The following is a 14,334-nucleotide window of genomic DNA, read 5'->3' on the forward strand; positions in this document are numbered from 1 at the left end:
GCCTAAAACTCAGTATGCAGACCATGCCGGTCTTGACCTCACAGGGATCCACCTACCTGCCCCCTACTCTGACAGAGTGCTGGGACTATCAGCCCAGCATGTATCACATCCAGTCTCTATTTTTTGAGCAGAGTGAACATAGATTTACCAAGGCAATGTTAGACAAACCTCTCAAGAATGGGAGGGGCTTGGAATGAAGAAATACCTAGAGTTGTCCCCCCGCCCCCTTTAAAAATTTATTAGTGAGAGCTGGAGAGATGTCTCAGCGGTTAAGAGCACTGACTACTCTTCCAGAAGTCCTAAGTTTCCAGCAACCACATGGTGGCTCACAACCATCTGTAATGGGATCCAATGCCCTCTTCTGGTGTGTCTGAAGACAGCTACAGTGTACTCATATACATAAAATAAATAAGTTTTGTTTTTTTAAAATCCACTAGTGAACTACTTCTCAGAATGCTCAACACTGGGTGTGTGAACATTATCCACTTCTGACATCATGTGACTGTAGTTCAATTCTGACGATAAGTATCTTTTGGCAGTTCTGGGGAGCAAACTGAGCTCACTGAGTAACAAGTTAGGCATATCCTCTACCGCTGAACTCCATCCTTGCCCCCGTCCTGTGACAATTATCTTGGTTTAGTGCAGATGAACATGCTAAGGGCCCGGGCCCATAGGCCTCCTTCTCTGCGAATGACAACCATAAGGCCTAAGTCAATGCTCAGACTCTGACCAATCAGCTCTAACTGCCGGGTTCTGCAACCCCCCTCTTCAGGTTTAGCGATTCTTCAGAATAGCTCAACGACCCCAAAAAAGACCCCAAAGAAAGCTACTCTATCACCTTATTAGTTAGTCCCATGCCCTTAAACTGCTGAGGCAAAGTCCCTGACAGAAACCACTTAAGGAAGGAGAGGGCTTGTGCGGCTCACAGTTTGTACGGCGCAGACTAGGGCACTGAGGAAGCCTGGCAGCCGAGAGGCTCAATCCACAGCTGCAGGAGCTTGCCATATGGTTTGTTCACACCCTGGCAGATCAGGAAGCAGAGCACTAGCCCAGATCCGGACACTAGCCTGCCTCCACCAGTGAAGGTGCATCTTCCAACGGTCTCATGCCCTCCCAGAGTCACCCCACCACTTGGGGAGACCCCAAGAATTCAAAACCCGAGCCTGTGGGAGACACCTCACATTCAGACACAGCATTCACTCCAAAACAGCCACATCAAAGAGATGAACAGGACAAGGTGGGAGAACATGGGGGACAAAGAGCGTCCATGTTCCTTTTCCCAGCATGCCACCCTCCAAAGCACCCCAGTATGGCCACCAACCCAGTTTTCCAAGTCTCATTATTGGGAGCAGGGCTATGGAGACTGGACCTCATAGACGTGATTTATCTATTTAATCATTGGCTTTTGGTGTTGAAATCAGATCCCTATTCTCCACCCACTAGAAGCTTGGGTTGAGACAGAGAATTCTAGTCCTTTAACCGCATGGTTGGTCCATCCCAAAGCTCTCTAGAGACCCACCAAGAGTCATTTTCATAACATAGCTTAGATGTGGTTAAAGGAAGCTTGCTATGAATATCAAAAGATGTTCCTCTTCCCTCACCACTGAATGATACAGGGTTGGTTCAACATATGAAATCAATAAGAATAATAAATCATATAAAGAGAATTAAAGACAAATATGACACGGCCATCTCAGTAGCTGAAAAAAAAAAAAAGCCTTTGTCAAAATGCTTTCATGGTGAAAGTCCAAGATTGGGCAGGACTGGAGCGAATATGCATCTATATAAGAGAATCGCCACACGACAACTTATTCTAAACGGAGAACAAATTCAAATCAACCCCGTTACGACCAGGACTGATGCAGGGCTGTCTGCCCACTATCCCTGAGTTTTGAAGCTGTGCCTGCCACTGAGAACATCGTCTCAAACTGTATCTCTTACGGCATCGGGATGACTTTCCCACATGGTAAGCATAGGGCTTTTGACCACTTCAGTACATCCAGACCAACAGGGTGATGTCTGCCGTGCCCACGGGTTCCCACTTCCCACCACTTCCCCCATGTGTTGCCTGCGATCCCAAGACACCAAACCACACTCTGTTCCCTGCCCCACCTCCCAACTGAATCTTCCCTTTCAAGCCATCAGAAGTTTACTTCAGTCTTCAGTCTATCTCTCTCCTGGTGGGCCTGAACGTTTCCAAGCTTCACCGACCAACTACATCCTTCTAAACAATGGACTCTGCTATTTGAGGTTTCCATTGGTGTATTCAGCGGGTCCACCAAGTTCCGGGTCTTTTGGCATTTGTTCAGTCCCCACCCTCCTTTGTCTCTGTTCCCTCTTTCACCTTGAGCTCCCTTGGCCCATAGACTAGGGAGCTATTTTTTGAATCCCAGGGGAATTTCACCTCCACCAAGAGATTTCTCAGGTTTCTGTGTTAGCCCACTGTACACCCTGGCAACCCCAGCTCAGCCGTCACCGGATTTTAACCATGTCTGTACACTGCATGGAGGGAGTTTAGCAGAACTTTGCATTAAAGAGGACTTTTCTTGTATCAAATAGAATCCAAGCAGCGCTGTTTGGATTCTAGTGTTGCTTTGTGTTTCTCTATAGACTCTTTGCTTTGCTCCATTTGGGCTTACTTCAGGAGAAAGGGAGATTTCAGCTCATTACTTACGGAAGGTGTTTCATTGTATTAAGCAAAGGAGAACAGGGCTAAGACGGCCACAGTTGAATAATGAAGGAAGGAAATGAACCAATTCCTGCTTTAGGGAAGTATCTAACAGCTGTGCACCCAGCTGCAGGAGAGAAAACAATGGGGGCGGGGGAGGGGGAGCTGGGGGCGGGGCTGGGGCTGTGCATGCTGAAGCCACATGGTACATTTCTAAGAGTTATTTGCATACTCTGTTCGTAAATGCCAATTCAAGACCCCAACAGCCTTGAGGGTGGGGTTGCTTCAGGGAATATTTTATGCAGAAAACCATTAACTTCCCGAAAGTTATCCCAAATGAATGAACACCACCCATGGCTTCTGCAGGAAGGGAAACATTACTTTTCTATTGTAAGAGTTTACTTTCTGGAAATTACCTGCCCTCCAACTCAATAAGATTTCCACCATCACTTAAAGAGATGCCCGTCAATTGTTTTTTTTTTTTTTTCCCAAATGAGAAGTCTTTTGCTATTACGTTTAGTTTATTTTCTCAGTTGAAAACAGCTCTTCAATAAAATATATATAATATTGTTGAATGGAGAATAAAACAAGGTTGTCCCTAGCTCAGTAGACAGAATTGAAGTAACAATTGATTTAATTAGGCAAAAAGGGCATGTCAGTGGGGTTTTCTGAGGCCTCGTAAAATACATTGTAGGGGAGGCAATTCTGTCAAGCCTGTATGTACAGTCGTGAGAGGTGTGTAATTGCTATATAAATATTCATTGGGATTCTTGAGTGAAACCAGGTACAAATGAAACAAGGGAAGTCCAATATCAGATTTCGCTTTCCAGGAGGATAGCCCCTCTCGGTGTCCATCACTGCACATCCCAGATCTCGCAGAGGAGTGGGGTGAACTTGTGGTCATTCACCCTCCAAGACATCAGCATCTCAGCGTGGTGATGGTTGAATGTCCGAAGTTCTGTCAGGCGACCCAGGAGGCAGGCGAAGTGCTGAGGGTTCTCGGGCTGGTAGATCTTGCACAGTTTTTGTAGCACATCAAGCAGAGGTTCCTGAAGTTTCTCCACTGCCTCTCTATCCTTTATATATTGTCTGTCTATGTGAGGGTTTAAAATAAAATAGCAAGATTTTAAAAAAGTGAAAAAAAAAAACCAGCAATGGGGGGGGGGGGTAATTATGGCAATTGCTAATCTTTTAAAAATGTGTGTGTTTATACATACATATAAATATTGTGCACTTAGATACACAAAATTTTCAATGTTAACAAAATTACTTGCATCTACATACACACATATCTATGCATATACATACAAAGATATATACACACATGTGTACAATGGACTTACATGTAGACCAAGATAGGGAACACCAATGCTCCCAGAAGTCCCCCTAAACTCCCTTCCCAATCAAAGTCATTGAAGAAAACCCACAGAACAGGTGTAAGCATCTTTTCTCAGGGGAACATTCCCAGACTTCCTGGGTCATGGGAGATCTGTGTGTGTAACTCTAGGTGGCTCTGCCAAATTTTTTTTTCTTCCCCTTAATCATAATTATTAATGCCCAAAGAATACCAACTAGCAGCTGCCTATTTATCACATATAAAAAAATCATCTAAGGCTAGCACGGTATGTTTTCTAAATGACAAACACAGTAGTACTTTCCCCCAAATTATTAAAGTCGACTTTAAAAATAGATTTTATGCAGAGAGATATTCAGGTCTACAATTTTTAAAACAGTAATAAGATTAGAGGCACATAATTATACAAACAGTGACTATTAAGTATGTCTTTGAAGAGTCAGACAGTGGAACATCCTAACTTTTAACAAGAGCCCTGTAAAGAGTTTCCTAAAGGATACACCCATCTCTGCTAGGTTACAATGTATAACATGTCTTTGATGTTTGTACACAACACAATGGTGTCTTCAATGCTACAATGTATACCATATCTTTGATGTTCGAGCACAAGTGTCTCTCCTAAGAGCCCTCCCTGACAACTAATAAACATGCCATTCTCTCTCCCACCTCCTTCCCATCCAGCCTCATCATTGTACGGTTTTTGAGATGAATTCTCACTATAGAGCCCAGGTTGAGCTCAAATTTGTACTCTTCCTCCATCAGCCCAGTGCAGACATTACAGGCACAGGGCACCGGGCCTGCCTATTATTATTACATAGTTTGTAGAAATTTTGTTATCTTTCTCATTTTTCTAGAACAATAGCCGCATAGGAGTGCCATTCAATTTACTCCTAAAGCCTAGAGCCATATTCAATGAGTAGGAGATGTTCAATGGGCAGTTATTGAAACCATAAGGGTAATTTTGTTTCGATATTAACTGAAAGTATATTAAGATAATAGTAACGTTCTATTTGAGTTTTACTTTCTTTTTGTGTCTCTGTGTTTCCCATGCTTTCTTTAATCCGCATCCTCATGACTATGCTGGGAAAGAAGCAAACAGTATAAAAATACAAGCATGATAGTCCGATTACCTGGAGAGAGGATGACGATTGCTGTGAGCAGAGCGTACTCCTCCTGAGTCATTTTCAGTTCCCCAACACTTTTATAGAAACTGAACATCGGGGTTATATACTCATCGGAGATGCCTGCGTAGGAAAGTTGAAAGGGCACAGTTACCGTAACAGGTTTTTAATTCTAGGTATCATTATTGTGGGGAGTGTGTGTGTATGTGCATGTATGCGTGTGCATGCATGTGCACGTGTGTGTGAACGTGTGCGGGCATGTAGAGGTCAGGGTATAATTTTGTGGCGTTGGTCCTCTCCTTCACATGGATTCTAAAGATCGAAGATCTAATGATGTAATGATCAAAGCCAGGGACATGTGACCATTCACGTTTGTCTCCATACACATACAATCATTTAGTTATAATAAATTATACATCTCAGCCAAAGGCGGTGTGTGGTAAGACCAGTAAGCAAAATCTTCCAAGGACAGCCTCCTGAAGGATGCATTTGTATTTGAAATCCGTACTGTCTTTGTTTGGCCACCAGTGTGTAACAATAAATGATAATGTTCGTGGGTTAGAAGAATTCCCATAATTTCACTTTATGCAAATACTTGTTTTTTTTTTTCTTTTGTTTTTTCGAGACAGGGTTTCTCTGTGTAGCCGTGGCTAACCTGGAACTCACTTTGTGGACCAGGCTGGCCTCGAACTCAGAAATCCGCCTGCCTCTGCCTCCCAAGTGCCGGGATTAAAGGTATGCGCCACCACTGCCTGGCCAAATTACTTGTTACTTTAAACAATATCAAGATACATTCAAGATAGAGAGTAACTTTAACAATGAACAAAGCATGATTGTGCTTCTCTTCAGAAGCAGAAGCATCCTCACTGAATAAGTTGGCCAGAGTTCTTATGAATGGGTTTGGATCTACCTGAAGTACACATTGCCTGCCAGCCACTTATCAGTATGATGTCACTTTTTTCAAACTCAGTACGTCAAATATGAAAGATTCCGGGTAGGGAGCAAACCTCCCAACTTTCTCCTAACCCACATCCTGATGTCTCCATTTTCAGTGATGGACATCCCTGGCATCTAGTTGTCCAGGTTGACATTCTGGTGTGCGGTCCTGTGGGCCTCATTGCTTCTCTTCACCCAGGGTGCCTTACCTTCCTGTAGCTCTTGGCACCGAGTTAGTTTCATCCAATGATGTCTCCTTATGTGGCATATAGCAACTGCTTCCTCATTCATCTTCCTGTCTTGTTTAACTCTCTTTAACCCACTCTCTATCCAGATAATGGAATGGCCCCCAGGAAGTTCAAATCACATTCTTTCTCCTCACTCGTTACAGACCTTAAGGACCTCTCCATGGCTTTTACCATATGCATGCTTTTCTTATAAATGGGGACCTCTGCCTCTTTCACCATCCAAGACTGTAGCACACTGAGTCAATTCACCAGGTCCTCAGCACGCACTATGCTCTGTGATAGGTACTTCTTGGTCACTCCTTTCAAGCCCACTATGTCAAATACCAAAGACACCAAGGATAAACCAAACCCTCCCCGCTTCCTACAAATCCACTCATTCCCTCTTGTTTCTTCGTTAAGTTTTCTAAAATCCCTCCAGACCAGCAGTTCTCGGCCTTCCTAAGGCTTTGAACTTTTAGTACAGTTCCTTGTGTTTTGGTGACCCCACCACCACCATAAAATTATTTTGTTTCTGCTTCAGAACTGTAATTTTTGCAACTGTTATGAATTGTAATGTAAATAACTGCTATGAAGGCTATCTGATATGTGACAAGCGGGTTGAGAACTACTGTTACTAGCTAAATACAGAAAAGTCAGTAAGTTGCCCAAAGAGACAGCCAGTGAGAGGCAGCACCATGACTCCAGCCAAAGTTGGCAGGCTTTGACTCAGTTTCCCCTGCTTTTCCATCACACAGTTTCCCTCTAGCCAGGTTCAACATCAGTTTCCCTCAACTATTCCATTTCCCCAGTGTCTGCACACCCACCACGGCTGTCTCTGCTTGGAATCCCCTCATTCTCCTTGAACTTTGTTCTTGTTTGTAATTTAAGACAACTTGTGTCATTTTTCCCCTACTTACTCAAATATTAATTTGGAGCTTGTACTACACATGGTCTCATTCCAGAGAAGAACTGGTTAGGGAGTCGAGGAGACAGGAGAGACGTGGATGACTTGCTGATGACTGGAGACGAGGATCAGTCTCCCAGGACTGGTCCACCTGAGAATCCATTGCTTTCTCCCTTTCTAAGCTAAATCTAGAGCCACAGAATTCTGGCTGAGCTAAATCAGAATATAGTTGGACTCCCAATGCTTAAGAGTATGACTATGAACGTATACCTTATAAAGTCAGTTTGTCAGCAAGTCAAATCCTCACTCTTAGACGAGCTTGAAGTCTCTTTCAAACTGAGCTCTTGGCCTCTCCCAGAGATTCAACACACCACACGCCACTACCCTCTCCCCAATCCTTTGACTATGTGTTTGACCCTAGTGGATTCCCTTAACAGCTAAGCCTTTGTTTAACAAGTGGGAGGTGACATCACATGGAAGAGTGCCCTTTATCCAGCTGCTACATAACTACCCATGACCAGATGAGACACAATGTTCAAGGACTAGAGCGTGAACCTGGGAATGCTGCCCACTGTTTCCATCATAGAGTTAGAGGTCGTGAGTCAACTCTTGAGCCATGGGACCAGAATATCAGCTTTGTGATAGCGTCTCCTAGATATGTCATGTACTACAGCCATGACATCTCAACAACATGGCTGCCTACATGAGATCTGCATAGTAATCACATCAGTGGATAAGCCAACATGGATGGGGAAACTTCCAAAGTCTGATTCATATAGTATTACATAAGAGAATACAGAGAGTATTTTCCTGCAAACCTACCTCACAGTAAGCCCTCAATGGTGGGGTAGGCTTGTAATTCCAATTAACTGGGAGCCTGAGGGAGGAAGACAGTCAGTGCAAGCCCTGCCTAAGCTACAGTGCAAATCCAAGGATAGCTGGGCCACCCAGTGAGACCCAAAAGCTACTACAGAGATCCACAACTGGCCAAAGTGCAGAGAGTACATGACTGTGGAAAGCCCAGTTGCAGGTATTACATCTGTAGTGTCACCCCAACACCTAAGGCTCAGGGAAATTACAAGAGCCAGGGGACCAGAATGTTGGCTTTGTGATAGTATCTCCTAGATACGTCGGGTAATACAACCATGCCATCCCAACAATATGGCTGCCCACATGAGATCTGCATAGTAATCACATCAGTGGATAAGTCAACAAGAATGGGGAAAACTTCCTGAGTCTCTACTCCTAGATGAAGAGTTGGAGGAAATCAATGGTTGGTAAGAGAGGGAGAATCCATTTTCTCCACGTATGAGCCCCCTGATCGGCTATCTAATCCCAAGTGGTCTGCCCTAAACCTATACGCATAGGAGCAATACTGAATGGATGCAGTCGATATGAGAGAAGGGGTCTTGAGCACAGAAGGAGTTGGGGGAGGAGGGAGATGTAAATGCAGTATCCAGGTGTACAATTCTCAAAATATTAAATAAGTAAAAATAAGTTTCCAAAGAAGTCAAAATAGAGCTGGGGAAAGCACTTTGACTAGCTAGCGGTAGGCTCTGAGTTTAATCTTCAGTATCCCCAAAATGAAAATGAATAGGTAATCGTGCCATTTACCATTGTTAAGCAGATGAATTGCATTAACAAACTAATTCATCATGCCCTCAGTCCGTTTTAGTCTAGATTTGTGTCCTTCTGCCTTTACAAAGCTATTTTTTTTTCTTAATTTCATGTGTGTTGGGGCTGTGTCACAATGCCCACGGAGGGTCAGGCAACAGCTCTCGGGAGTCAGTTCCTTCCACCGTGTGCATCCTAAGGGTCAAACTTTGATCATCAGCCTCCACAGCAAGAGCCCCATCTGCTGAGCCATCTCGCTGGGCCAGTACAGTGTGTTCACGAATGTGTATATGTGCGTATGTTTTTTTAAAAAAATCTTCCATTTTTTGTTTTTTGACACAGGGCCTCTCTATGTAGCCCCGGCTGTCCTGGAACTCACTGGGTAAACCATGCTGGCCTCTGCCACCCAAGGGTGGGGATTAAAGGCATGTGCCACACCCTGAGCTAAAAGATAATTTTTTTTCCTCCTGGGGACAATTATCCAACCAGTGATTTGCCTCAGGATTTTTCTGGACATTAAAGCAAAACAAAGATTTGTAACTATTTTTTTCTTTTTCTTTTTCTTTTTCTTTTTCTTTTTCTCTTTCTTTTTCTTTCTTTCATTTTTAATAAAGATGTTCTTTTTTACCTTTAAAATGTTATTAGTCTTAGCTGTGAATGGAGGTACATGTCTCTAATCCCAGCACTTGAGAGACTGAGGTAGGGGGATGTTGAAGTCAATTAGCCGCCCAAGGCACAGAGCAAGACATTGTCTAAAGTCAAGAAAGGCTGTCTCCATGCCTCTTCCTCATTCAGGGTCTGCACCTATCTGGAAAGATCACCTAAAATGCACAGTTGGGCCACAACCTTACTTTTTTCTGTTTTTAAAGAGAACCTCAGTAAATTCTTGAAAGTTGTTAACTTGTCTAACAGATTTATGTGGAACGATTCATTTTTATTGAAATTTCTTCAAAATACATTTTAAATTTGGAGGGGGGAGGGGTTCGAGACAGGGTCTCTCTGAGTAGCCTTGGCTGTCCTAGAATTTGCTCTGTAGACCATGCTGGCCTCAAACTCGCAGCGATCCTCCTGCCTCTGCCTTTTGAGAAGCTGGGATTAAAGGTGTAGGCTTCCACTTCCTGGCTCATTTGAATTGCTTGGTATGGCTACCAAAACAATCTTTTTCTAGCCAAAGTATATTCATGTTTTTACCGGCATGTGTGCACACGAATACACTTTCTACTTCCCACAGCTGTATCTCCTGTGTCAGCATCTGCATACATCATTAAATAGACTAAAGACTGGGTAAAGAAATGTACAGAGAGGCGTGTCATATCTGGATGTATTTGTTAGGAGAATGATCCGTTCTGTCTGCCAGTGACCACTCATACTTTTGGTCATTGTGAAGGACTCAACCGTGTGAATGAGCAATTTCGTTTTTATTATTTTGAATCACGGACTGACTTATTTATGAATGGCCGATTCGTCCCAGGAAGTGGCTTTCGAGAATAGTGATCTGTGAGCAAATGTCTCTCGAATCGAATGTAACTTGTTTCCTCGGAGCGTATAACCAGCAGGCAAGCCAAGGGGCTGGAGTACAGAGTAGAATATACCCCTAGTTATGAATTCATAAAAGATACCGCTATTGTTTATGTATGTGCATACATACGCATGCCAGACACATGTGGAGATCACAGCATCGTGTCTAGGAGTGGGTTCATTCCCTCCACCTCGTTCATCCCTGGGATCGAACTCAGGTGATGAGATTTTTCGACAAGCACTTTTACCTGCTGAGCCATCTCATTGGCCCTGGGTCATAACTTTAAATGCCATGGGATTTAGAGATACTATCCAAATCAATGGCATCTGAAGATGTTCGGTATTTAGAGTTCATCTTTGATTGCCAAATTGCCTAGCTTGTTCATGCCTTTAAATCTTCAGCCTCCCGTGAAGCTGCCTCCACCAGTTAATTATAGTCGATGAAGTCTGGGAAAAAATAAGTTAAAATGCTTACTATGATTGTTTTATTTTGTATGTGTAGACGCCGGGGTATAGAAAAATATAGAAAATAAGTAACATGTGAGTTTTCAAAATTATTTTTCCTACAAATCAGATCAAGGGTAAGTCTTCTCTTGGATTTAGAGTCAGCACCGTTACTAAGGACAGTAACACCAAGAGTGTTTCAAAAACCAGCAGTTTCTAGTATAAAAGCGTAATAACATCAACCAGAAGGGGGCAGCCCTTTCCCGTTTTCCAGCTTCCCTCTCTTTCTATAATTTGATTAACTGGTTTAGGACCAGTTGTCTCAACATTGTCCACAAGAAGGCGCTATTTTCTAACTCACCCACAGAGGCTGTCGGAAAAAGTTTTGAGTCAGAAAAAGAAAATCAGCTTACTACTGCACTTCTGTTTCTTGTTTTCCCTTTGAGGGGGAGAGGGGAGAGTGACAAAATGGTTTTTCATGGATCAGAAACGTTGTCTGAAAGAATGACCCAGAGCAGAACATCACTGCTTTCTCTCTCTGTTCTGTTCTGGGGATCAAATCTGGGTCCTCAGGGCTGATGGGCGAGTGCTCTACCACTGTGCTCTAAAAAAAAAAAAAGAGAACCGTTTCTTTCCTGATGAGCTTCCTAGTATTAATCAGAAATAAAAGCAGGCAGTTTCTTTCTGTGGGAGAATATATAATTTATGCAAGAATGTGTTACCATGGAAGGCACATTTCCCAGGACTCTTGATGCCTCTGTATGATTTATTGTTGGTGATCTCAAGATAGACTGGGTCTTATTTACAGCAATGCTATTTGTTCAAACTGTGTAATTTGATTTTTTTCTAGAAATGACACCATCTCAATAACATAGAGGTTAGATGTGTCCCTGAACATGGCAACCAAGCCTATGGGTGCCTTCAATATCCTTTTCAGACCAAGTTCTCCATACTCTGGTGTGTTCCTTGTTTGTTTGTTGTTTTTTTCTGAGACAGGGTTTCTCTGTGTAGTCCTGGCTGTCCTGGAACTCACTCTGTAGACCAGACTGGCCTCGAACTCAGAAATCCCCCTGCCTCTGCCTCCTAAGTGCTGGGATTAAAGGCGTGCACCACCACTGCCTGGCAGTATGTTCCTTGTGAATGAATGACAACTCCTCTGGGATCCTAAAGTTTAGTTTGCTCCAGCCCAAGGTCCAATCACTGTTGCTCTTGTTTCCATAACAGAGGCAGCAGCCAGAAATTCTGCACAATTCTGGCTGCCAAAATTAAAGGGAGCTCTGCTGAAACTTCCAGTAGAGACTTTTTTTTTGTCTCCTCACTTTCAGCCATGACCAATGTCTTGCTTAGAGGTGATGCTTACAGGCTCTGGCTATTAGCTAGAAGAACTTGCCTGAGGGTAAAACCAACACACAAGGAGAGAAGACCAAGGGGACAGACAGGTGCTGTGTTTCTCATCGTCAAGTTAACTGTTTCTGCTGCTGTCTCTTCTGGTTTTTCATTAGCACTAACAGGTTTTCTATTTTAGAAAACCATTACTGGGATCAACCCCAGGGCTTTGGTACATGCCTGGCAAGCATTCTACCATTAAGCTACACCCCCAAGTCCTTAATTACTTACTTGGAAAAAAAAGTGTGTGTGTGTGTGTGTGTGTGTGTAGGTCAGAAGTCAATACTGGCTATCTTCCTGTATCACTGAACCTGCAGCCCACTGATTTGGCAAGATGAGCTGGCTATCAGGCTCCAGAGACCTTGTCTCTGCCTCCCCAGCGCTGGGGTCCCAGGCGTACGCACCCAGATTTTCACATATATATTTATACTTTCATGGCAGCCACTTTGCTGACAGCCATCTCCACAGCCCTTGCCCCTCATTTTCTACACTTCTAGGGCTACATTTGTCTCAATTTTCTATCACTTCATCGGAGATCTTCTAACCAATAGTGTCTCTAAGAAATGATATATACAGTTTGTCTCCAAAATTTCTCCCCCACACCCCAAAATATAGTGCAAGGCCCCTGTTAATATGAGGCACTGCACCCATGTTCAAATGTTGCTATTCTGTGACACTTTCTCTATCCCGGCGCCATAGACTCAGAATTTCTTCTCCGTATTTAATTCCAGCACACCTCTCCAACTCATGGTTCACTGTGAACCAACTCACCGTGGCGTGAAAACTACACACAAATGCATGAGGGAAGAAATAGTGACCGAACTTCCACGCAGCTTAGACTGGGAAGGCTGCTCCATGGATGTTCCCATCAATCTCTGAAATGCATTTCTAATAAATAGCTGCCTGATGGAGACATAGAAGTTCACAGACTTTTGTGAAATTAGACAATGTTATGTTTTCCTGGCATTCCTTGTGACAAAGGTGGCATAGCTATAAAATGCAACAAAGGTAAGCAATGTCATTAAGGCAGTGGAAGGGCCAACAGGATGGTCCAATAGGTAAAGCGGCTTGCCGCACAAACCAGACAGCCTGAGTTCGATTCCTGGGACCTGCATAAAGGTGGAAGGAGAGAACCAAGCCCCACAAAATTTTCTTGGACCTCTACACAGGCACTGTGGTATGTGCAACCATAAGCATAGTTTGCACATAGGATAATAGTGAATATGTTTGTGAAAAGACCCTGAAGCTATTCTTATCATAATCAAACATGTTTGAACTGCTTAACCCTTACCAAGCCAGCCACCTGTGCCTCAACTACTGGCTTTAATTTTTTTAAAGCTCCAATCAGGCTACCAGTTTTTTTAAAAAAATGGTTAATTTAAAATATTAATAAATAATAAGCTTTGCACTTGTCCTAATAGCAAGATTTATTTGGTCAAATTTGTCCTAACTGGTGGTTAGGACTCTCACGGGTTTGAACAGCCAGGTTTCCAATTGAATTCAATGAGTTCCATCCAGATTAGATTACCTAGTATCACTGGGCATCACAGTCGTGTGGATGACAAGCCCTCAAGCTGTTAACTGATCAATGGAAGAAGCAGATATACAAGTAAATGCATAATGTCCAAAGCTGAGTAACACAAGGTCTTAGAGATGAACAATGTGTCTGCCCAGTGACACTAAAAAATATTGACTCGTAAAATACTTTGATACGTCTTCACATGAAGAAAATCTCTTTCTAGAAGTCAGCCTCAACTTGTCCATGAAATTAGAGGTAGTAAGAATGTAAGCTGACTTAAGCAAGCATTTGCCTTTCTTTCTTCCAAGCACTTAGAGCTTTGCGTTTTCAAGCCTTTGAAAGACACTACTTGAACTCATAGTTGGTTTACTGCTTCTCGGCAGAATGTAGTTATAACATATTCATCTTGTGCATGTTCCAAAAGACAGGAGCCTCGTATGTTTTTACCACATACAGCATCCTCCAGTAGGGCACTACGGCTAGCTACCACTTTATCACCATACCATGAGTATCTTGTTTCTCTGACCTTGTTGGCTGCAATCATTCACAGTGAGGCAGTCTGACATTGCTGGCTGACACTTATATTTTATTTCCTTAATGGAGGGCAATGATGTGTTTTACTGGGCTTTATCCTGACTGGCCA

General features: G+C 43.2%; 1 protein-coding gene across 5 annotated transcripts in view; it reads right to left on the minus strand.

Moving 5' to 3' along the window:
* Positions 1 to 3,170: 3,170 nt before the first annotated feature.
* Nr1h4 (nuclear receptor subfamily 1 group H member 4) overlaps positions 3,171 to 14,334 on the minus strand; it is a 79,353-nt gene continuing 68,189 nt past the window's right edge. For all 5 annotated transcript variants that reach the window (XM_076919941.1, XM_076919943.1, XM_076919942.1 and 2 more), the window contains 2 exons: positions 5,153 to 5,266; positions 3,171 to 3,761 (listed from right to left, as the gene is read on the minus strand). In XM_076919941.1, coding sequence (XP_076776056.1) covers positions 3,523 to 3,761; positions 5,153 to 5,266 — 353 coding nt within the window. In that variant the 3' untranslated portion in view covers positions 3,171 to 3,522. The remainder of the gene's footprint in view (positions 3,762 to 5,152; positions 5,267 to 14,334) is intronic.

Source organism: Arvicanthis niloticus, chromosome 22 (assembly GCF_011762505.2).
Source record: "Arvicanthis niloticus isolate mArvNil1 chromosome 22, mArvNil1.pat.X, whole genome shotgun sequence".
NCBI classification, from domain to species: domain Eukaryota; kingdom Metazoa; phylum Chordata; class Mammalia; order Rodentia; family Muridae; genus Arvicanthis; species Arvicanthis niloticus.